Genomic DNA, 22,998 nt, shown 5'->3' with positions numbered 1-22,998 from the left:
ATGGTTAATTTAATTCACAATCTGTAAGAATCTAGAGCAGTGCTTTTCAACTATCTGTAGTAAAGGACCAGATTTTTTCCATCAGTATGTCACAGACTAACACATGACCTTACTGTGCATAACTTGTCTGCAGCTTGGACCACATGTGACTCATCACACAAGTTCTGTAATACCCAAACTAGTCTATGCCCTGTTCAAGGCAAGTTCATTGATCATGCACTCAGATGTTGTGGCAGTAGCAAATTAGTCTAAAGTTTCTAAACCCTTACTTTTGATTTGTCTTTTCATGAGCTGGTACTGAAAGCTCGTGGGCCATCACTGGTTCCTAGACATTGATTGATCCAGTCCTATAGCTACCTTGCCCATCTCTGACCTGCTCCATTGTTATTTGATGGCCAGCAGGTGGTTTGGGCAACCACTGGATGGGATCATGAGCATCCCTCACAAGGTTGTTTTATCTGGTCCTTGGGCACTTGAATGGAGTGGGTGGGTGGTGGCCTGTGGTCCTTACTGCTACCAGCTCTGTGACTGTCCCTATGTTTGATACGTAGCCTCAGGTCTATGTCCTTTTTCTGCCTGTGTCACCTTCAGAGGATACTCTTTTAAGCTGCTAGTACTTTGAGGGGGAGTGGTAGAATAAGTGTCATTGCAGCAGACTAGGTGATGGACTTGGTTGTTATTCAAAGCAACACCCTTAGAAATAGATTGCAGATCCAAGAAAATAATGAAAATAACAAAGTGTGAGCCTCAGACTAGTAAGGGAGCAGTAGATTTGGTGCTAGAGAGTCACTTTGGTTCCAGAGGGCTCTGTTGTGCAGAGGCCCCAAGTACCTCGTGGAGGTTTTTCATACTTCTCTGCCAGAGTGCTGTTCTCCCTGAAGGCTTTCGAGATAATGACTAGCTGACATGGTGACCACCCGAACAGGATATTGCATTCTTCCCTGTTGGTGGGCTGGTGGGGTCTTCTCCAGCCACCAGAACTCCACACCATTCCATTCTCTCATACTGTCCTTCTTTATGTACTTTGCTTGGTGTCCGTCTCAGATGACACAGCCTTCTCTACTTGGAGAGAGAGAAATCACTTTTGCATGATGACTGTCATCTAGGCTTCTGGGAAGTACTCAGTAAAATTGGTCTGGGATCAGAGAAGTACATAGAATGAAGGTGAAAAAACTTGTTCTGGTTTTCAGTGTGTTAAAGTGATGAATCGGTGGCCTCTTGGCAGAGGTCTGTGCCAAACTGAAGCTTTTTGGCTGCATTTGACAGGAACTTCTTAAAAAAGAGAGTGACGTATCCAACTGGTAGTAAAAAGGAAGAAGAAGATCTCATTTATAACATGCTGAAGGCATTTGTGCTAGTGGAAAAGAGTATCTTTTGTGCAGCATATTTATTTTCCTTTATTAAAATTACAAAGGGGAATGTAGAATGATATAGTGTAGAGCTAAAAACATAAAATTAAAATTCAATTGGAATGCAAGTTGAGAGAAATTATTACAGAGAAATGCATAGCAAGAATAAAAGGGAAATTCATTTATCTTGGAAATATTTATGACTTAAACCCAATTAGATTCTCTTTTTGAGTGTTTTTGTGCTGCTTCCAAGAGCCTTACTGTTGTAGATTTTATCCTTCTAAAAGGGTAACTACTTCCTAACTTGCTTTTAATGAGATTGTCATCAGCTTTTTTTTTTGACTTCCCATTCCTATATCATTTAGCTTTAATCAGGGAATTTTTGGCTAGTCTCTAAGCAAGGGAGAGGAGTGTAATTGAACATTTTTTTAAAAAGCACTTCGTGCTTTGTGGATCTCAAAAATATAAGTATTTTTCATTGTTTTAATAGCATTTTTTCTCAGTAGTGTAGCTCATAAAATCCTTGAGGCATCTTTCTCGTATACATTTTGGCTCATTTATGTTCACGTATTCTATTACTAATTTCCTTTTTTGTCAGCTGAGAATAACAAGGCAGACAATAGATATTTGTCAATTCTAGAGCAAAAATTCATAGCACCAAGATCCTAGCTCAGACTTTATAGAATATAACACTCTGAGAGGGAGACAGAGAAAGGGAGAAAGGGAGAGAGCAAGGGAGCGCACCCATATGTGTGCACAAGAAAGTTAGTTTTGAAAGATAGTTATGCTAGATATAAGATTTTTGGTTGACAGTTTTTTTTTTTTCAGTGCTTTGAATATGTTATCCCATAGCCTTCTGGCCTCCATTATTTCTGATAGGAAGTCAGCTGTATATGGCTATATCTGACTCACCCTTTCGTGAGCTGGAGTGAGGGTGATTGGGATCCAGTATTGTTGACAGTCATGCTGGGGTGGAGCCTCTACTCTGTGAGTAGGAGCCAGGTAGAAGAAAGGAGCCCCAGATTTCAGACGTGCTTGCCTGGAATAGAGCTTCTGCAACACAGAGCTGGAGGGGATGAGAAATGCTGGTGGCCTGTACCTCCTGAGCAGAAACCATGGCCCTGGACTGAGAGCTGGGAAGGGAGGGGGAGTACTGTCTTTTTGTCTACACCTGCCCAAGATAGAGATATTCTGTCACACTGAACTGGGAAGGGGTGTGGAAGGGAAGCAAGTTACGATTCAAATGCCACAGACTTGCTCTTCTCACCACGATTTAGTAGATTTTCTTGAAAAAATTTTTTTCCATTTGCTATGTGCCATTAGAATTTCCAGAAGCTTTCAATGTTTTGTTTTATTTTTACGATTTTCATCAGTTATGGTTGTTTCAGTGGGGAGAGGATCTGCCAAGCTCCTCACGTTGCCCTTTCAGAAGTGTCCTCCTCCCTGTAACCACCAAGAGAATTAGTTTTAACTCCCCAAGCAAAAGTTCTGGGAGCCAGAAAATTTTCAACCAAGACTGTATGGTAACTAGTGTGTTTCTGAGAACTTAGTACTACTCAAAATTAACACATGTGGTCGTTCTTTAATCACCAGTATAGAACACGTGCATTCCAATGATTTGACGTAAAATATAACTTTATAATGCTCTAATACTCCTAAAAGCTTTGTGGAACATTGCAGGAAGCATATACAATTCACTGGATATGTTGTTTCATTTGCTCAGTCCCTCTACTTTTCTTGGACCTGGCACCACCTCTCCCTGTCTGCGTCTAAGTCACCTAGTAATGTTATAAGTGGCTTCCAATGCAGTGTGACTCTATTCCTTGGCCACTGTTGATTGGTCCCGGGCTGGGCACCCAACCCAAGATGGGCCAATTCAAATCCATCCCTAGGAATTCTGGAATTCAACTTGATAAATTTGTTTCTTCCCAGTGAAGCTTTAGAATGGAAAGCCTAGGGCTGTCAGCAGCCGTGTTTCCCACCATGTAATCCAGAGAAGTGGAGGAGCCTGGTCTATGGAGAGGAAGAATGGAACACATGTTCAGAGATGCATCTTGACTAGGTTTTTTTTTGAGGCCTAATCATATTGTTGCCCATTTGTGTCATGGATCACTTTGGTATCCTTAATACGAATTTCTTTTTTTTAATTCCCAAAGTCCCAGCGCATGATTGTATATCCTAGTTGTAAGTCCTTCTAGTTCTTCTATGTGAGCTGCAGCCACAGCATGGCAACTGACAGATGAGTGGTGTGGTTCTGCAACACCATCAAATCATTGGAATGCACGTGTTCCAGGAAACGAACCTGGGCCGCTGAAGTGGTGAGAGTGTTGAACTTGAACCACTAGACCATCAGATCTGGTTCCAAATTTCTTTTTTTAAAGCTGGCTCAGGTTGTATTTTGCCACTAGTAATCAAGAGTCAATAAAGTTTGTTCTCCCTTTTGAGCAACATTTCCCAAAGTATTTTCCTCAGAACATTTATCCATTGGTTAATTTCTTTTTAAAAACGGGGAGGAGAGCCGGCCCTGTGGCTTAGCAGTTAAGTACTCGTGCTCTGCTGCTGGCTGCCCGGGTTCAGATCCTGGGCGCGCACCGACGCACCGCTTCTCCAGCCATGCTGAGGCCGCGTCCCACATACAGCAGCTAGAAGGATGTGCAACCATGACGTACAACTATCTACTGGGGCTTTGGGGAAAAAAGAAAAAGGAGGAGGATTGGCAATAGATGTTAGCTCAGAGCCTGTCTTCCTCAGCAAAAAGAGGAGGATTAGCATGGATGTTAGCTCAGGGCTGATCTTCCTCACAAAAAAAAAAAAGGGGAGGGGGAAGGACATTCCATGATCAAACAAATCTAGGGAGGTGCTTAATCTTTATCCCCCATCAAGATTCGTAGTGCATGTTAGCACAGTACTGTAAAGTTTCTGAGAATTTGTGTTTTTGTTTTTATATACTTTTTACCACTATGTGTATATGCGTGCATGTGTGTGTGTGTGTCTATATATATATATGCAAAAAATATAAATGTTACAGTCTTAGCCATTTTTAAGTGTACAATACAGTAGTGTTAATTATATGTACCTTATTGTGCAACAGATCTCTAGAACTTTTTCATTTTGCAAAATTGAAACTCTATACCCGTTGAACAACAGCTCCCCTCAATCTTGTGTGTTTTTTTTGGCTTAAAGCATCTCAATCCTATTTGGAATGAGACTAAATGTAGAGGAATGAATTATAAAAATTGTTTTTAAGTAATATTTTTAAGTGAGGTAAATGTCAGTATAGATATTTCTAGAGAATAATTCTAGGACAACTGAAAATTTATATGGCTATAAATCATAGGGAGAAATAATAATGTAGGAAATATGTCAAAAGCCTTTTGCCTTTTAAATATGTATCTAAAAGCATTACTAAGTTTAGGAAACATCATATTTATCTTTCTTTTTGTGTTGTGTAGGTTTTGTCAGGTTTCTAGAAGGTTATTATATTGTGTTAATAACTAAAAGGAGGAAGATGGCAGATATTGGGGGTCATGCAATATATAAGATTGAAGATACAAATATGATCTATATACCCAATGATTCTGTACGGATTACTCATCCTGATGAAGCTAGGTATGTACTGGTGGTAACTGCAATTTTTTTTTAATGTGGTAGGCCAATTAGAAAACAAAATATAGTAAAGGATTATAAATGTTATGTTAAAAATATAAAATACTGGCTCAGAATTCTACAACTTTTGTTCAAGGGTTGTTAAAAACATCCATTTAAACAACTGATTCAGGCGAGGATCAACAATGGCTGCTAAAACCATTAGATGTGAGATTGTTATTGAGGAACAGAATATTCACTCAGTCCCGACATATCATACTTCATGAATCTCTTTATTTACAAAGAGGGAAAAAATAGCAAACACACTTAACCAAATGATCAAACTTAGCATCACCAATGAGACAAAACTGATATTATTTGCCTTTTAATGTGAAGCGATGAGGACACAGATTACCTGTGTAGTTTTCTTGCTAAAAATATTTGATTTGAATCTAATCATGAGGAAATAATCAGACAAATCCATATTGTGGATCCACATTCTGTAAGACAACTGGCCTGGACTCTTCAAAAATGTCAATGTCGTCAAAGACAGATAAGCCAGAGGATTGTTCTGGACTTTAGAACAGACATGACAACAGACGAGACAATAGACAGAACAATTCATGGCAACACATGAATTTCTATTGGATCCTGGGCCATACCCATGTGTACACACGTGCACACACACACACACACACACACACACACACAGCTATAAAGGACTTTACTGGGACGGTTTATAAATGGACTATATACTAGATGATATTGAATCAATATTAAATTTGGGGTATAATAATGATATTGTGGTTATTTAGGAGATTGTCCTTGTTCATTATAGATAGATACTAAAATATTTAGGAGCGAGGTCTAATCATGTCTGCTACTTACTGTAAGTGGTTTAGAAAAATAAAATGTGCGTGTGTATTTAAAGAGAAAGAATGTGTGTGTGAGTGTGTTTAATTAAGGAGAGAGACTTAACGGTGAATTCAGATTGTACTGTTTTTTTCCCCCCAATTTTTCTATAGACTTGAAATCTTTAAAAAGTTTTGGGGGAAATGATTGGAGCCTTGGGAATGTGGGAAAAGGCTATTAATAAATTGATAGAGAAAAGAACAGAATTGATTTATTTTAATATTACAAAAGTTAAAATGGAACAAAGTTAGGCATGTTTATAAGTTATTAGGGAAGGTGACAGTTTAGATTTTAATTACACTCTGTACTTTCATAGTGTTGCTCTAGTTACACGAACCAAAATGGAAAGGTGGTGTGGCTCTCTTGCTTAAGACTCTCTTAGATAATGGTTTTCTGGACCCTTGTGATTTTGTCTTTGATAATATTTGGAAGTGGGATTGCTAAATAATTTGTTTCAGATTAATATAAGTAGAGTTTACTGGATAAAGTGGCCTTTTGTCTTACACTTACTGAAAAAAATTGTATCCTATATGCCTTACAGGCAGGCATAGTATATTGATTAAAAATGAAGCAGGTAGACGAGCGCGTATGAATCTAAGTGATGGGGAAAAGTTCAAGAGGTTTATATTATTTATAAACCCCATCTTTATGCTTTGGGTTTTGTTTTTTTTGTTTTTTTTTTTTAGGTATCTACGAATATTTCAAAATGTGGACCTATCTAGCAATTTTTACTTTAGGTAAGTTTGAACTTAATTTTTCTTGTGTCAGTCACTTAAATCTTTATATTATTTTCCAGGGGGTAAAAACACAATCAGAGGACACAGTAGTACTTCCTCTATTCTTTTTTTAAAATGGCCAAATTATTTCATCTAAAAACATAAAAATACAAGTATTTCCTTCGTTTAAATATCTGATATTTGAAAATTTGAATGGATAAATTAAAGGGTAATTATTCTCTCACTGTAAAAATCATCTTTGTTTTAGATGGGATTTTAATGAAATATTCTTATTTTGTAATTTTGAATTACAAAAATGAAATTTGCATTTAGTCTCTAATACAGGGTTGTAACAACTTCACAGTTCAATTTTCAGTTAACAAGCTATCAAAATTAGGTAAAAATAAATTCAAAATGGAAAGAACTATTGCAATACCAATGTACCACTAATAGCGTTGTAAATTCCTAGTTTTCTTGGAGAGGAATGTAGCATTAAGTATATATGAAAATATATCCTAAGAAAATAAATCAGGTGAGAAAAATGTTAATCCCTGCTTGTAAAGAGACATTTATAGCTTCTTTGTTTATGATAGCCCAGACAAGCAAACCAACCAACCCTGAGACAGTCCACATATTGAAATTGAATAATAAGCAAGTAAATTATAATAGAGCAGCATGATGGGGTATATACCACCACTGGTGTGACCACTATGTGGGCCTAGTAGATGCAGAGTTATTGTGCTGTTCTGTCAGCTATAATGTCCACGTTAAAAAGTGGAACATAAAATAGCATGCACCAATAAGGGCTTGAGTCATAAGGCCTAAAAGAGGACCTAGAGTGTTGGAGCTATTGGTGTTATATATACTGGTGGGGTACTTTCCATTTTTTAAAATTTATTTTTAAATTGTTAATATAGTTAAACATTTGTCTATGAAGTAAAGAAAAATACGTCTACTGTGTAGAGTGGATTATATCCTCATTGATGTAAAACTGAAGGAAGTTAATTTTAACAGTACTATGGTGAAGTGCTCCTAAAGAAATAGTTTTCACGTCTACAAATGTGTATTTAATGTATATTTCCAGTGTATTTGTCTCCATCATCTGCTTTTTGGTCTTTATTGCTTAATTTTGTGTTTATAGCATCTGCGACTTATTACTGAAGCTCAGTGGACCTGTTAGAAATGGTCTTCTCCTGCTTCCTTTTGTTCAACTTTTTGTGTGTGTGTGTGAGGAAGATCAACCCTGAGCTAAGATGCATGCCAATCCTCCTCTTTTTGCTGAGGAAGACTGGCCCTGACCTAACATCTGTGCCCATCTTGCTCCACTTTACATGGGACGCCACCACAGCATGGCCTGACAAGCGGTGCATCAGTGCGCGCCCGGGATCCGAACCCCGGGCCGCCAGCAGCAGAGCGCGTGCACTTAACCACTACTCCACGGGGCTGGCCCCCATGTTTTTCAACTTCTTCTGCATCCCCATTCTGAGTTCTAATCAACTCATTGCATAAGTAAAAATATGTAGGTTAAGGTTTTTGTGTCTCATAAGTAAGCTTTAAGAAAGGTTATACTACATTCTTAAGACTCAGCTAGAATAAAGCAATTGTTTTAAATAAGAAGAACAAAGTAAAAACCCAACTTCTCCCCGCCCCCCAGCTTTATTGAGATATTATTGACACATAACATTTCTAAGTTTAAGGTGTACAATGTGATGATTAGATACACATATATATAGCAAAATGATCACCACAGTAAGATTAGTTAACGCTTCCATCCCCTCACATAATTACGATTGTGTGTGTGTGTGTGTGGTGGTAATATTTAAGGTCTACTCTCTTAACGAATTTCAAGTGTGTAATACAGTATTGTTAATTTTGGTCACCATGCTGTGTATTAAATCCCCAGATCTTACTTATCTTACAGTTGGGAGTTTGTACCCTTTGACCACCATCTCCTCATTTCCTCTACCCCCTGGCCCCTGGCAACCACCATTCTACTCTTTATTTTTATAAGTTTGGCTTTTTTAGATTCTGCATGTAAGTGAGAACATACTGTCTTTCTCTGCTTATTTCACTTAGCAAATGCCCTCAGGGTTCATCCATGTTGTTGCAAAAGGCAGGATTTCCTCCTTTCTTATGGCTACATAATATTCCACTGTGTATGTGTGTCTGTGTGTATATATACACACACCATATCTTCTTTATCCATTCATCCATTGATGGACTCTTAGGTTGTTTCCATGTCATGGCTGTTGTGAATAATGCTGCAATGAACATGGGGATGCAGATATCTCTTCAAGATAATGTTTTTATTTCATTTGGATATGTACCCAGAATTGAGATTGCTAGATCATATGGTAGTTCTATTTTTGATTTTTTGAGGAACCTCCATACTGTTTTCCATAGTGACTATACCAATTTACATTCCCACTAACTGTGCACCAGGGTGCCCTTTTCTCCACATCTTCACCTACACTTGTTATCTCTTGTCTTTTTGATAATAGCCGTTCTCAAAGGTGTGAGGTGATATATCATTGTGGTTTTGATTTGCATTTCCCTGATGATTAGTGATGTCAAGCATCTTTTTATGTACCTGTTGGCCATTTGTATGTCGTCTTTGGGAAAATGTCTATGAAAGTCCTTTGGCATTTTTTAATTGGATTTTTTTTTTTTTTTTTTTTGCTGTTGAGTTTTATGAGTTCCTTATATATTTTGGATATTAACCCCTTATCATGATATGTGGTTTGCAAATATTTTCTCCCATTTCATAGGTTTTTTATTTTGCTGTATTTATTTTCATAGGCTGTGTTTTATTTTGTTTGTTTCTTTTGCTGTGCAGAAGCTTTTTAGTTTGATGTAGTCTCATTTGTTTATTTTTGCCTTCCTTCCTTGCACTTTTGGTGTTATATCTAAGAAATCTTTGCCAAAATCAATGTCAAGGAGCTTTTTCCCTATGTTTTGTTCTAATAGTTTTACAGTTTAGGGTCTTACATTTAAGTCTTTAATCCATTTCAAGTTAATTTTTGTGTGTGGTGTAAGATAGGGGTCCAGTTTCATTCTTCTGCATGTGGTCATCCAGTTTTCCCAGCACCATTTATTGAAGAGACTATCTTTTCTTATTGTATGTTTTTGGCTCCCTTGTCAAATATTAGTTGACTATATGTAAGTGGGTTTATTTCTGGGATCTCAGTTCTGTTCCATTGGTCTATGTGTCTCTTTTTAATGCCAGTATCATACTGTTTTGATTACTATAGCTTTGTAAGAAAGTTTGAAATCAGGAAGAGTGATGATTTCAGCTTTGTTCTTCTTTCTCAAGATTGCTTTGGTTATTTGGGGTCTTTTGTGGTTCCACACAAATTTTAAGAATTTTTTTCTATTTCTGTAAAAAATGTCATTGGAATTTTGATAGAGATTTCACTGAATCTATATATAGATCGGATAGTGTGGACATTTTAACAATATTAATTCTGATCCATGAACACAGGATATCTTTCCATTTATTTGTGTCTTTTTCAGTTTCTTTCATCAATGTCATATAATTTTCAGTTTAGAGATATTTCACCTCTTTGGTTAATTTATTCCTAAGTGATTTTTTTTTTGATGCCATTGTAAATGGGATTGAAAAACCAATTTCTTAATACAACTTTTATTCCTGTGAAATTAGATGCTAGTAAAATAAATTAATCCATCAAGCAAATGTGGTAAAATTGAATTTCACAGGTGAAACAAATAAACTTCAATCAAATTATGTGAATAAATTAAAGAAGAAATAATAATTAAAATACTTTGTGTGACTCTCCAGACAGAATTGTAACCATCTTAAAATATGACTAAAATACTTTACAAGCAAATTAATATAAACTTAAAGAATTCTAGATACCTTCTAACATTCTGTGCTAAAAGTATATAGCCAGAGATACTTATAAAAATTATTAATTTGTGAAATCAGAATTATAAAGTGTTTTATTGGCCTAAAGACCAAATTTTATTTGCACAGACTATTATAATTTGGAGGGTGGCTGTTACTTTCCTAAAATGTGTTTCACTGTAATGTCTTGTGTTATTTGCTTATTCCTGTATTATCACGAAGTCAGTTATGGTACCACCATTAATAATTAATAGAATTGTTTTTGTTCATGGGTAAACTGGAGTACAGACCATGCACTATTGCAGTGGGTATTGTAACATCCATAGAACTCCATTCAGATACATCTGAGGGCATGACCCCTTTGCACAAGGCCATGAAATTAGATTGATTTCAGTGTGAAGCAAAAAAATGCACATTGCAAATCAATGAATGTAGGTCACTCACATTGGATTGTATACTTCTAGTTATGCAAATGCCTAAGTCATGCAATGATTTTTTAATTTCTAATTATATTCATGGCTTACTGTGTTTTACAGGCTTATTTAAATAGGATTCCTTCCAAGTAAAGTAACAGGTGCTAAGTAATTTAGTTCACAGGTTTTAGTTCCATATGGGAGCCAAGACCGTGAAATATGTTTTACTTTTGTATTTCTTATTAAGTTTCAGTTATGTTCTCAGTTACAGCTATGATTTGTCCCACTCACTTCAATATAATCTCACTGTCTTGCGAATGCCCCTGGAGATGTTAAAGTCAGAAACGACCCAGACTCGCCAGGAGAGTTTCGACATCTTTGAAGATGAAGGATTAATTACACAGGGAGGAAGCGGTAGGTGGTTTTCAGCACATCGAGTGTATGTTAATGGGGCATCTGTGAAACGGCATCTCATTAAATTCACTCATATTTCCCTCATATTTCTCCATCCCTCGTTGCTCTTTGTCCTTACATGAGGTTGTTTTAGATATATGAACTTGACCAATTCATTTTTATAGAGATCATTAATCACCGTGTGATTTCATCTGTGGGCCAGCCAGAAAATTGTATGATGACATTTTCTAACAAATTTTCATGCACTTTTTATGTAATACATTTAGGTCTAGACTTTTGGTCAAGTTTAAATGGAAAATTGTTTTTTTGAATATTGAAGAATACACACCACCATCTTATTTTCCTCCACAGAGACCAGTTCAGTATGGGCTAAGTTTTGGAAAAAAGTTACCATGGGTTGCCTATTGTGTCCTGGATATTGACATACAATATCTCTAACTCTCATAAAAACTCCACTCAGTAGGTATAATGCTACTTTTAAAAAAATAGAGACTAAGTAGGAAGCTAAGGCCTAGAGATTAAGATCACATGGCCAATGTTCAGAGGAACCAGTGCGGCAGGTCAGAGGCTGTTCTTACTTTGGTTGGTCCCAGCTTGACCTACTGGTCCGTCATGGCCCTGCTTCTGTCAGGATCACTGCAGGACCCCTGTGTGACTAGTTTAGGGTGACCGTGGAGATCCCAGACTAACCAGTCACACAACAGAATAGGTACCTTTATCCCTAGATTTTTGGGTTGGTCTAGAACTTTAAAGCCAGGGGCATTGCTAAAGTGAATGTTGTGAAGAAATCGTTTCAAACTTAAAGTAGTTTAGCTGAATTGGACTTACTATGGAAATATAATAAGTCAATAGTGTCTTTAGGTGTCTTGCTCTATGCAACTTAAATGGTAATGATGAAGATGTGGGTGCAGAGGTAGAATGTAATCTAAAGTTCCAGAAGGTTTGTCCTTGCGGGACACTCAAGAAGAGGCTGTGCTCTATTAGCATTTGCCACGGGTTCTGATTCACTCTTAAGAAGACTTAGGCTGTTGCTTAAACTGAGTGCCATTCCTGGCATTGCCCTTGCCTCTTGTTAGTTTATTAGATTGACTATCACTTGAGCTAAGGCCAAACCCAGTGCACCATCTCTACCGCGCATCATCTAGATCACATAAATATGCCCAGGTTCAGACACCCAAATTGTAACCTGTACTACTAGACAGGTGGAGAGTAAGATAACGTGTGCCTGAACATTTGCTTGCATCATTTCTTCCAAATATCACACTTAGTAATAGAAAAGCTGAAAGTATTACTAAATTTACAGTATATGGCATCCAAAATCTGAATTTGAATGTCTGTTTTGGGATCTGAATTAATCCTCTGAAGCCACTTAATTTTTTACTATCTCTAGAGCAATTCTACTTGGTAGATATGAATAACTGTGTGTATTAGTTTTTTTAGCTGCTATAACAAATGACTACAAACTTAGTGGCTTAAAACAATACAAATTTATTGTCTTACAGAAGTCAGTAGTCCAAAATAGGTCTCAGTGGACTCAAATTAGTGTGTCTGCCGGGCTGTGTTCCTTTCTTGAAGACTTAGGGGAAAGTCTGTTTTCTTGCCGTTTCCATCTTCCAGAGGTTGCCCACATTCCCTGGCTCATGGCCCCCTTCCATCTTCAAAGCCAGCAATGGCCAGCTGAGGTTTTTGTTCCACGTTACATCACTATGACACTCCACTCCTGTTTTCCTCTTTCATTTATAAGGACCCTGTAGTTACCTTGGGCCTACCTGGATAATCCAGAATAACCTCCCCATCTCAAGGTCATATGATTAGCAACCTTAATTCCATCTGCAACTTTAATTCCTCCTTGCCATGTAACATAACATATTCACAGGCTCTGGTGATTAGGACATAGACATCTTTTGGGGGGGGAGGGCAGCATTATTCTCTTACCACACAGAAGGAAACTGATAGGAAACAGAGTGAGCATAGATGGTGTGGGGGTAGGTAGAAAGGGAAAATAATACATTTTTTTAAAAATGTCTCTACTGTGTCAGTCAGTGTATTAGTCACTTTATATATATTATTTTATTTAATCTGAACAATATCTCCGAGGTGAGTGGTAGTATCATCATTTTACAATTTAGAAAATTGATGTTCAGAGATGTTAAGTAATTTTCCAGGGGTCACAGAGCTGCTAAGTGGCAAAGACAGGACTCCAATCTATGTCTGTATTATTCATGCTCTGTAATGCATTGAAAGGGCGGAGAAGGTTTAGTTTTTATGAATCAAACCAAAGTATATTTGTCATAGTATGTAAACACTCTTAACATACCATGTTTTCTTTCTTTCTTTTTGCTGAGGAAGATTGGCCCTGAGCTAACGTCTGTTGCCAATATTCCTCTTTTTGCTTGAGGAAGATTCGCCCTGAGCTAACATCTGTGCCAATCTTCCTCTATTTTAGTATGTGGGATGCCATCACAGCATGGCTTGATGAATGGTGCATAGCTCCGTACCTAGGATCCGAACCCCAGGCCCCCGAAGTGGAGCATGTGAACTTAACCGCTATGCCACCAGGCTGGCCCCTAACATATCACGTTTTGAGAAGAAAATAGTATTCTTTTGCCTGCTATCCAGAACTGTTATGATCTTTTAAGCCATTATCTTATAAATATACTTATTTCTTATTTTGCATTTCATATAAGTTTTGTAAAACTCATTGATGTTTAATAACTTTATCTGGATCTGCTGAAATCATGTTTGATGAAATTAATTTCTTCATAAGGAAAAGCCTGAGATAAAAATAACTACCACTTATGAAGTATCAGTAAGGCAGCGGGCTTGTTCTAAGTACTTGGTGTGCGTTATTTCACTTTACAACAACCACATGATACCGGTACAGATGAGGAAACCGAAGCACTATAATAGTGAGTATCTGACACCCTCCTGATGAGAGGCAGAGCCGAGTTTTGGACCCAGGTACTTGGACCCCAGATTGGTGCTCTCAGCCGCTGCTCTGTGCTCTCAGCCTTATTCATGTGTTTGTACGTGTGCCCTTTATTTCCCTGTCAGTTTCTTTTCTCTTAGGTTAAAAACTCTCACAAATCAGAAAATGTGTTCATTCTTTGACTTTGTACAGAATCAGCATAGTGTTCTGGGCGATGACATGGATTATATCCACTGAAAATGGCAATGCTGTTAAATCAGGCATCTTATGTTTGAAGTTAAAAACAGAGTTTAAGGACTTAAAAATGAGTTGGATGTCAACCAATTTCCTTATCTTTCTGATACCAACTTTTATTTTTCAGGTGTATTTGGGATCTGTAGTGAGCCTTATATGAAGTATGTGTGGAATGGTGAACTTCTGGATATAATTAAAAATACTGTGCATCGTGACTGGCTGTTATATATTATTCATGGGTTCTGTGGGCAGTCAAGTATCCTTTTTTAAAAAAATTAAGATGCATATTATTTAACTTATGCTGTACCAATTTGTAGAAAGCTAATTATGAATTATAAGATTATAACTATCACTGTGTGCTCCCAACAGGAAAACTTACCCATGATGTCATATAGTGGAAATACAAAGAGGAATGCAGGCCACTTAAACAGATCTGTTGTGTACATGGAAAGATAAATAACAGGGAAGAAAATGTTATATGCATAGTTAGTGATATAGGTAATAGGTATCATGCTTACCTGAGAGAAGGGGCAGAATCACTGGCAGGTGGGGAGAATGGGACAGGCTCATAGGAAAAGTTGAACTTGGCCTGGGCCCTAAACACAAGTCAGGCCTTAGCAGGCAGGGAGTGAGAGCATGGGTGGGGGCAGCACCGTGAGTGTAGAGGTGGCACAGTTCATGGCGGTGTTCTCGTGCCTTGTGTATAAACCCCTGGGAGGTGCAATGCAGTGGGAAGGAGGTTGGTAGGGGGAGTCAGATTGCCAGTCACCAGATTGCTTTGGTGGTCAGACTAAGGATTTTGGGTTTGGTGCTTGAACTTTTGAAAGTTTTTTTTCAAGAGGGTGATGTGCCAAGTAGTACTTAAGAAGCTTGAGTTGACAGCCATTTTCAAGCTGGATTAAGTAAAATGAGACTAGAATAAGGGACATGGGTTAGGAAAAGATTGCGGTGGGTCAAGCATAATGTAACGAAGGCCTGGATTGGAAGGGGCATGATAGATTAAATAGAAGTAGGTTGAGCCTTGGGTTAAGCTGATGAATTCAATTTTATAAACCCCTTTCTTCCTTTCATTTAATTTCTAGCTATATTGAAACCTTTCAAGAAAGTACTATTATGCTATGAGGTTTAGGAAGGCAGTGTATACTTTCTAGAAGTGTCTAGGTATTTCCTATCCCTCTTTGAGATCACAGTGGACATTTGTGTACCTAGCATGTTCTCTAGTTGGCATTCTTCCTTGTGTCTTAGGTTTTTAAGACCTATGGTGAAAACTTTAAGTGGCTGTTTTGAGACCATTAAGTGCGTGAATGTGATTAACTAATATTGTGCTTTCTTGCCCCAGAGCATTTGAGAGGAGTGGAGTCAAGGGGTACCGCTGGAGAGCTTAGCTTTGAAGAGGGCCAGTGCTGCCTTCTTTGTGGCAAGTGAGGGAGAGGAAAGATTAGATGAAGACGCAGAGGGATTTTGAAATGAAATGAGTGAGATTTATGTGCTACACTTGAATAGCAGGCTCATGACTTTAGAATCATATTCACACAGTGAGTCACTATCTGCTTGATCCTTCACTGAGTAATGAGATTTGGCCCTGAATTACTTTTTCTGTTTCTGAAAGTAAAATTTGCCTGGAAAGAACACAAGGTTTTCACCACCAAGGACACCAGAAAGAATGCTACAGTTTCTAAAAGATAGATCTAAACTGTTTTGTACTGCCAAGAGCTAACTCAGGACCTGTCATATATTAAGCACAATAAATATTTGTTTTTTTTAAATAGTGAATATCACCATAGATTATAATTTTAAAGCTCATTAGTTTAAATGATGAATCTAGTCTCCTAGTTATCAAGCATTTAATGAATTCTGAAAGTCTATGTGACAATAAAAGTAATTGCTATTTATTGAACATTTACTACAGGCCAGGCACTAGTTTTACACACAGTACCTAACCTAGTCCTCTCAACCACCTGATAAAATTAGTTACTTTATTAGTACTTACACCATTTCACCGAAGATGAAACTGAGGATCAGAAAGTTAAATAAGGTGACAACTAATCAACTGTATGTTGATTAAACAGTTTATAGCGTTCAGTTTTTGCAGTTAGGTGATAAATTTGGATTACTTTTACGGTATACTCCATTCCCTCGTATATTACTTCATAATTTAAACACTCTATTAAGTGACATAGGCTGTGGTTACCATTTCCTCTGAAATTCGTGGAAACTGCTCCTGAAGGAGGTCCATTTTTGCCTTAAGACCCACACAGTTCAGAGAACAGCTAAACCCAATACTGTTCCATTTTTGGGTGGAGCTTTTTGGTGTTCTTTAACGCACTGGACAAGATGTATTTAAATGTGTATTTAAGGTATAAGGATTCTCTTGGTTTGGTGTGACAGTCTTGAATGCTAAACAGCTTTAACTTGATTTCTAAGAGCTGTTGATCTATGGACGACCAGTGTATGTCACTCTAATAGCTAGAAGATCCAGTAAGTTTGCTGGGACCCGTTTTCTCAAGAGAGGTGCAAACTGTGAGGTAAGATGGAAAAACAACAGTGCTGCTGGCATTTTAACCTTTTACATCAGCTTTGCTGACAGGTGAAGCAAAGTAGAATTTCTTAATTTGGGGCATTATCAAGAGAATAATTCTCCAGAGTATCTGAAACTTGTGAGAAATATGACTAATATACAGATGTTCTGAAAAATCAGCTATCTTAGAGTTATGCAATGCCTTAGGGAGTTGTGAAATGTCTAATGTTTTGGAAGATGAGCCATTTCTGTAATATATGAGAAAATGTAGTACGTATTTAGTGTAGAGACTAAAATAGCAAAGCACCTCCACCCAAGAAGTTAGTGGAGGGGAGCACTCATCGTTGGAAATGCACCCTTGATGAGAAGACTCAGTAGAGCAAGGATGGGAAACCCTTCACCCTCTTCACTCTGCTGTAGTTTGGCTCAAGGCAGACTCCTTATTCTGCTCACCCTAGAAACTGACAACAACAACAGTCCATCTCTCCAGCCATCAGTCCTGTAATCTCCTGTGAGTGTTCCATCTCCATTTGCAACAGACAGCTTGAGTCTTAAGCAGATGTGTGATTGAGTAGACAGATTGAGGGAAACATTGGGTTTTGATCCTGCCTTAAAATAGCAACATTGTTCTTAAAATTATATCAACAATGAAAATAATTATAACTTGAAGAAAAATCAGAATTTTACAGCTATATTATTTGCTTTTGAATATTCAAAGGATAATCAAATAGTCATGTTATTAATGCCTCAAATTATTCTTTGTCATATCCTTGTATACTTTTATGAGTAAAGCTACCTCATGACCCTTTTTTTTTTTCTTCTGTCCATCAGGCATTATTTGAATCTCACTCATGTCTTTTCATTCCTTCTTGGTCTTAAGAATTGAATTTTTTTATTCCACTGGTCTTCCTGACCTCCTATATAATTTCATGTAATTGTTTTTCTTTTCTCTCCCTCTCTGCCATTTACACCACTGAAGCTGTTCTCTATCTACTACTTGTATTATTAGCTATTTAATTAGATTTTTTTCCTAGTCAAGTCTCTGCTATTTTTAATTGCCTGCCTTTATTTTTTTAATAGTTTTCCTTTTCTAATGTGCGCATTGAATATTGATCAACATTTACCTCTTTTAAGACATTCTAAGAATAGGAATTATAATTTCATTGTATACTTGAATTTTTTCCATTAAAAATTTTTAAGAACGTAAAATACCTTTAAATGCACCTTTCTTTTTAGGGTGACGTTGCAAATGAAGTGGAGACTGAACAAATACTCTGCGATGCTTCTGTGATGTCTTTTACTGCAGGAAGTTATTCTTCTTACGTGCAAGTCAGAGGATCAGTTCCTTTATACTGGTCTCAGGACATTTCAACTATGATGCCTAAACCACCCATTACATGTGCGTGGAACTATCTTTTTAATAGTACCTCTTTTTTACCCACATTTAGAGATAACGAACTATTATCACAGAAATCTCATAAATGCTTAGGTTTTAACGAAGTTTTAGTACCAGGAAGTAGACTATTTAGAGGAGGGACTTTTGCTTTTTTTATGCAATAACTTTATATTTTTTCTTTAATTTTGGCGGCTAATAAATTACATTTCTCTTCAGAAATGTAAGAATTATTCAAATTCAATAAATACATGAAGAATGAGTGTCTGATAAGCTTGAGAGGAATTTGGGAAGTAAAACTACGAGAAGATTAGTTGGATTGCCTTTCTTTAAACATTAAAAAACAAAACAACACCCTATACTTCTTTTATTCCTACTTTATAATTTTCATTCTGGTATTTATTCATCTTTTTTTCCCTCCTCAGTGGATCAGGCAGATCCATTTGCACACGTGGCTGCCCTTCACTTTGACCAGATGCTTCAGAGGTTTGGTTCCCCCATCATCATCTTGAATTTAGTGAAGGTATGATGTGCTCATCTGTTTGGGTATGAAATTCAGTCACACTGGACAACCTTTTCCTCAGCACCAAAGGGTCAAACAAGCTTGCTTCACCTCTTCCCGGAGGAGAGACTTGTAGACTTATGCTGTGACAGCTCACTGTGTCCGAACTCTCTGAGCCACTGTCCTCTGGCCTCAGATTCCATATGGCCTCTTCCCTGGGAGAGTCAGGGGTATGTTTCTAAGGAAAGAGAGGGTTGCAGTGTGTCAGTCTCCTGATTTCCTTGGGTGAACTAGGTATGGGTGAAATTCTGGCTTAGTTTCCAGGACAGCTTGGAGAAGGAAGCACGGAGATCAAACAGCCACAGCGTAGCCTTGATATAGCTGGTTCCCTTGACGATCCAGAAGATCTCCTGGGCAAGTTAATACGTAATGATAGGATCTAAAGGCTAGATTCAGAAATTGGGCTGCTGTTGTGGCTCAAGAATCAAGTGGACAAAGTGGTGACATGGCCTTACAGTTCTGTGCTTCCTAGTCAGAGTAGGCTGTTTGGTCAACATATCTTGTGTGTATGAGTAGGCACTCAGGTCAAAGGCCTAGGATGGAGGACAGGGAGACCAGATAATAAATTGTATCTGTATCTGTTGCAATCAAGTGAATTGAAAGAATCTCAGTCCACAGCCAAGAAAACCCTGAGAGTATGAAAAGCAAGGGTTTTGTTATGTTATGGTTGTGACAGTGGCCAACAACCTAGTAGTGTCTGAGATGGCTAGTTAATAAATATAACTCCATTTAATCAAAAATCAAGGAATCCTGTGTCCATTTAGTCCATCATTTAATAAGTATTTTTGAAGTTTCCTTTGTGAAGGCAATCACAGAAACAGTGCCTGCTTTCACAGAGCTAACAGTCTAATGGAGGAGATGGTGAAGTAATGCAGAGGTACCAAGACAGGTAAATGGTGCTATGAGAGCTTACAATGGGAGAGAAGTCTTCCCTCAAGGAGTGATGAGTCAGCACAGCTGAAGGAAGAGGCATTAACTAGGTCAAGAAGAAAGAGAATAGCAGCCAACTGAGAATGACAGGTACAAAAGCCCTGGGACAGGCGGGGATATGGTGTGTTTGAGGGAGAAAAAGGCCTATGTAGGCCCAGAGGATGAGGGCAAGAGAGCCTGTTGTGAGATGAGGCTGAAGAGATAGTTATGGCCAGACTATGCAGAGCCTTGTAGGGTGTGCTAATGAGTCTGGTCTTTATCCTAAGAATAGTGGGAAACTATTGAAGGTGTTGCATGGTTGAGAGGATTGTGATCAGATTTGTATTTTGAAAAGATTATCCTGATGTCAACATAGAGAGCGAATGGATTGGTACAAGGCTAAATTCAATGCTGGAAGACCACATAGGAGGCTATTATAATGATCTGGAAAAGGGGTGACTCTGGTTGTGGTTGAGGTGGAGAGAAGTAGATGGAGGCAGTAGACTTGGTGATGGGCTGGATTTGAGACGAGGCACAGGGACATGTCGGGCTTGATTCCTAGGTTTCTGGCTTACTCAGGTGGCTGGAGGAGGAAGAGCGTGAGTATGGTTTGGACATGCTGAGGTTTGAGCTGTATTTGAGTCCTCTAAAAGGAGAGGGCAAGTAGGTGGTCGGTGTGTGAGTTGGAAGCTCAGAGGGGAGGTCTGGGCCGATGTGATTTTGTGATTCGTCTGTGTACAGGTGGTATCTGAAGGCATGGGCATGGATGGGAGGCCCATACAGAGGGAATAGAGTGAGCAGAGGGAAGAGCCTCGGGGCTAGTCTTGAGGACCTCCCACTCTTATTGTCCAGTTAGAGTGGTCTGAGTCTATAAAGGAGTCCAAGAAAAAACAGAAAAGTAGGAGGAAAACCAGTGGTGAGACCTGTGTTATGAAAACCAAGAGAAAGCATGTTCTATGATGAAGGAAGGAAGTGGTGAGCAGTGGCCAATGCTGCTGATGGCTCAAGGAAGATGAAAACAGAAAAAATGCTCATTGGTCTTGGTGATACCCAGGTCACTGATGGAAGCCAACTGAGGTGTGGGGTAAAAGTGAGCAAGTGGGGGCAGTGAGTCGAGTGCTTTGCTCCCCTCTGGGGGAGAACCTAGTGAAAGATGAAGAGTTGGTGGGTTTTTTTGTTGTTTCTTTTGTTGGTGAGGAAGATTGGCCCTGAGCTAACATTTGTTACCAATCTCCCTCTTTTTGCTTGAGGAAGATTGTCCCTGAGCTCACATCCATGCCAGTCTTCCTCTATTTTGTATGAGTTGCCGCCACAGCATGGCTTCATGAGTGGCATAGGTCTGCACCCGGGATCCAAACCTGCAAACCTGGGCAGCCAAAGTGAGCATGCCGAACTTAACCATACTACCAGGCTGGCCCCAAGAGTTGGTGTTTTTGTCAGGTTTTTTTTTTTTTTAGGAGGTCATAACTTTGTATTTTAAAGCCTGTGGGAAGGATCCATTTGAGATCCTTCAGGAGAGGTATAAAACACAGGAGAGACAAGAGGTGATCAGTGGCATCATGTATTAAGAAAGGGGGAATGGAGGAAATCTGAAACATGGATGGAGGAATTATTTTAATGGGAGGACAGAGAATAGTAGGGTGCAGGGTGTGTGTGTGTATGCGCGTGCACGCGTGCATGTGTGCGTGCTCCCTTCTGACGGCTTTGGGAGGAGGAAAGGTCATTTGCTCAGAGTGGAGGTTTGAGGGTAGTGGAGAAGATTTAACAGTCTTCATGCATGTGGGAGGGTAGGTTGACCAGAGACATCACAGCAGTGCTAAGGGCTAATTTCAGTTTGGTGATCAGGATTTCTTAAATGGAACCGTTCTGCTGTTGCCTGACTTTTTCTGGCAGGGCTTGTGTTTGGGTATAAGGACAGATAAAATAGATAATCAGGTTCATTTAGTTTTGTCATATAGGTGTGACGTAAAAAGACAGGATTAAAGGAGTTTTGGACATTGTCAATAGTATTATTGAAGAGAACCCTGAAATCTGAACTGGAGGATGAGGGGGTGTTATGAGAGGTTCGGGGATTCGATCGGAGACGTAAAAGACACTTTCCACTCCAAACAAATGGACCGAAGGTATATTTTATTACATAGAGGATGGTAAAGGCGATAGTCCGCAAACAGATCCGAATAGGTCAAATAATAAGAGGGAAAAAACACCAGCTCGACTGGAAAGGGAAAACACCCACATCGGCTGAAGAGAAATGACACAAATCAACCAGAAAGAGAAACACCAGGTTGACCGAAAAGAGAACACATCAAATCAATTACTTCACATCAAATCAATTACTTCACATCAAATCAGTTACTCACAACATCCACGCCCCACTGCCGGGAGAGTCCTGTCAATCGACGCGGCTGGGCAAGGATCACACGTCCTGGGCAAGGTGTCCCTTCCACAGGTGGAACTCTCACCAGGGCTCAGTTTCCAGCAGTTTTTATACCATCAGTAATTTTCAGAGTAAGCAATTACAGAGTTTGCAGAGCAAGCATTTAGTGTTTCCATGCACAAATGGTTATCAGTGGCGTACGTGCACTGAGCCCCCTGGCTAACGTCCCAGCCCGGTAGTTGTGTACGTGCATTGTTCTCTTTGGTTATCGTCTCAGCCCGGCATAGATGGCCAGTCCATCCCGTGCTACGACGCTCCAAGAGCCTTGAAATGTTACAACTTGCAACTCCCTCCGTGAGAGAAAGGCCAGTTCCCGGGAAAAGGCCAGTTCCCACCACGCAGAAAGCAGCTTTTATATTTCTTTTTGTGCTGGTGGCTGTAGGTCAATGGAGCGGCCAAACATGGCTGTACTCATGTCAAGACATATTCGGCCGTGGCCGTCTCCATTAACCATAAGACACCATATGCACAGACAATGAACTTTGTACACAAGTACATAAGGCACATTCAAGAACCCAAAATCCAATGACTACAATAATTATAAAACTATCTCACAATAAAGGACATAAACCCCAAGGTAACCAATCAAACAGCCCCTTAGAATATGAAATGTTATTAACTTGATCTTGCAAATCATGTATAGTATCAAAGATAACATTAGATAAGGTAACACTTAGGCCTAACAAACTAGCTTGTAGAAGTCCAGATCAGCCCCCATCACAGGGGGTAGCAGAAGGCAGGGTAATAGAGAGATTATAACTA

The 22,998-nt window shown here is 38.7% G+C and overlaps 1 protein-coding gene across 2 annotated transcripts in view; it reads left to right on the top strand.

Annotated features, from left to right (window-relative positions):
- The window catches only part of FIG4 (FIG4 phosphoinositide 5-phosphatase), a 128,975-nt gene that overhangs the window by 19,395 nt on the left and 86,582 nt on the right, over positions 1-22,998 (top strand). For both annotated transcript variants that reach the window (XR_009223544.1, XM_058566477.1), the window contains exons 4-10: positions 4,802-4,958; positions 6,533-6,583; positions 11,106-11,254; positions 14,545-14,673; positions 16,842-16,942; positions 18,172-18,334; positions 18,754-18,851. Coding sequence is in view for 1 of the 2 variants with exons in the window: in XM_058566477.1 (XP_058422460.1) it covers positions 4,802-4,958; positions 6,533-6,583; positions 11,106-11,254; positions 14,545-14,673; positions 16,842-16,942; positions 18,172-18,334; positions 18,754-18,851 (848 nt within the window). In the remaining variant the exon portion in view is untranslated. The remainder of the gene's footprint in view (positions 1-4,801; positions 4,959-6,532; positions 6,584-11,105; positions 11,255-14,544; positions 14,674-16,841; positions 16,943-18,171; positions 18,335-18,753; positions 18,852-22,998) is intronic.

Source organism: Diceros bicornis, chromosome 23 (genome assembly GCF_020826845.1).
Source record: "Diceros bicornis minor isolate mBicDic1 chromosome 23, mDicBic1.mat.cur, whole genome shotgun sequence".
In the NCBI taxonomy this organism is placed as follows: domain Eukaryota; kingdom Metazoa; phylum Chordata; class Mammalia; order Perissodactyla; family Rhinocerotidae; genus Diceros; species Diceros bicornis.
This window is presented reverse-complemented; position numbering and strand designations above follow the sequence as displayed.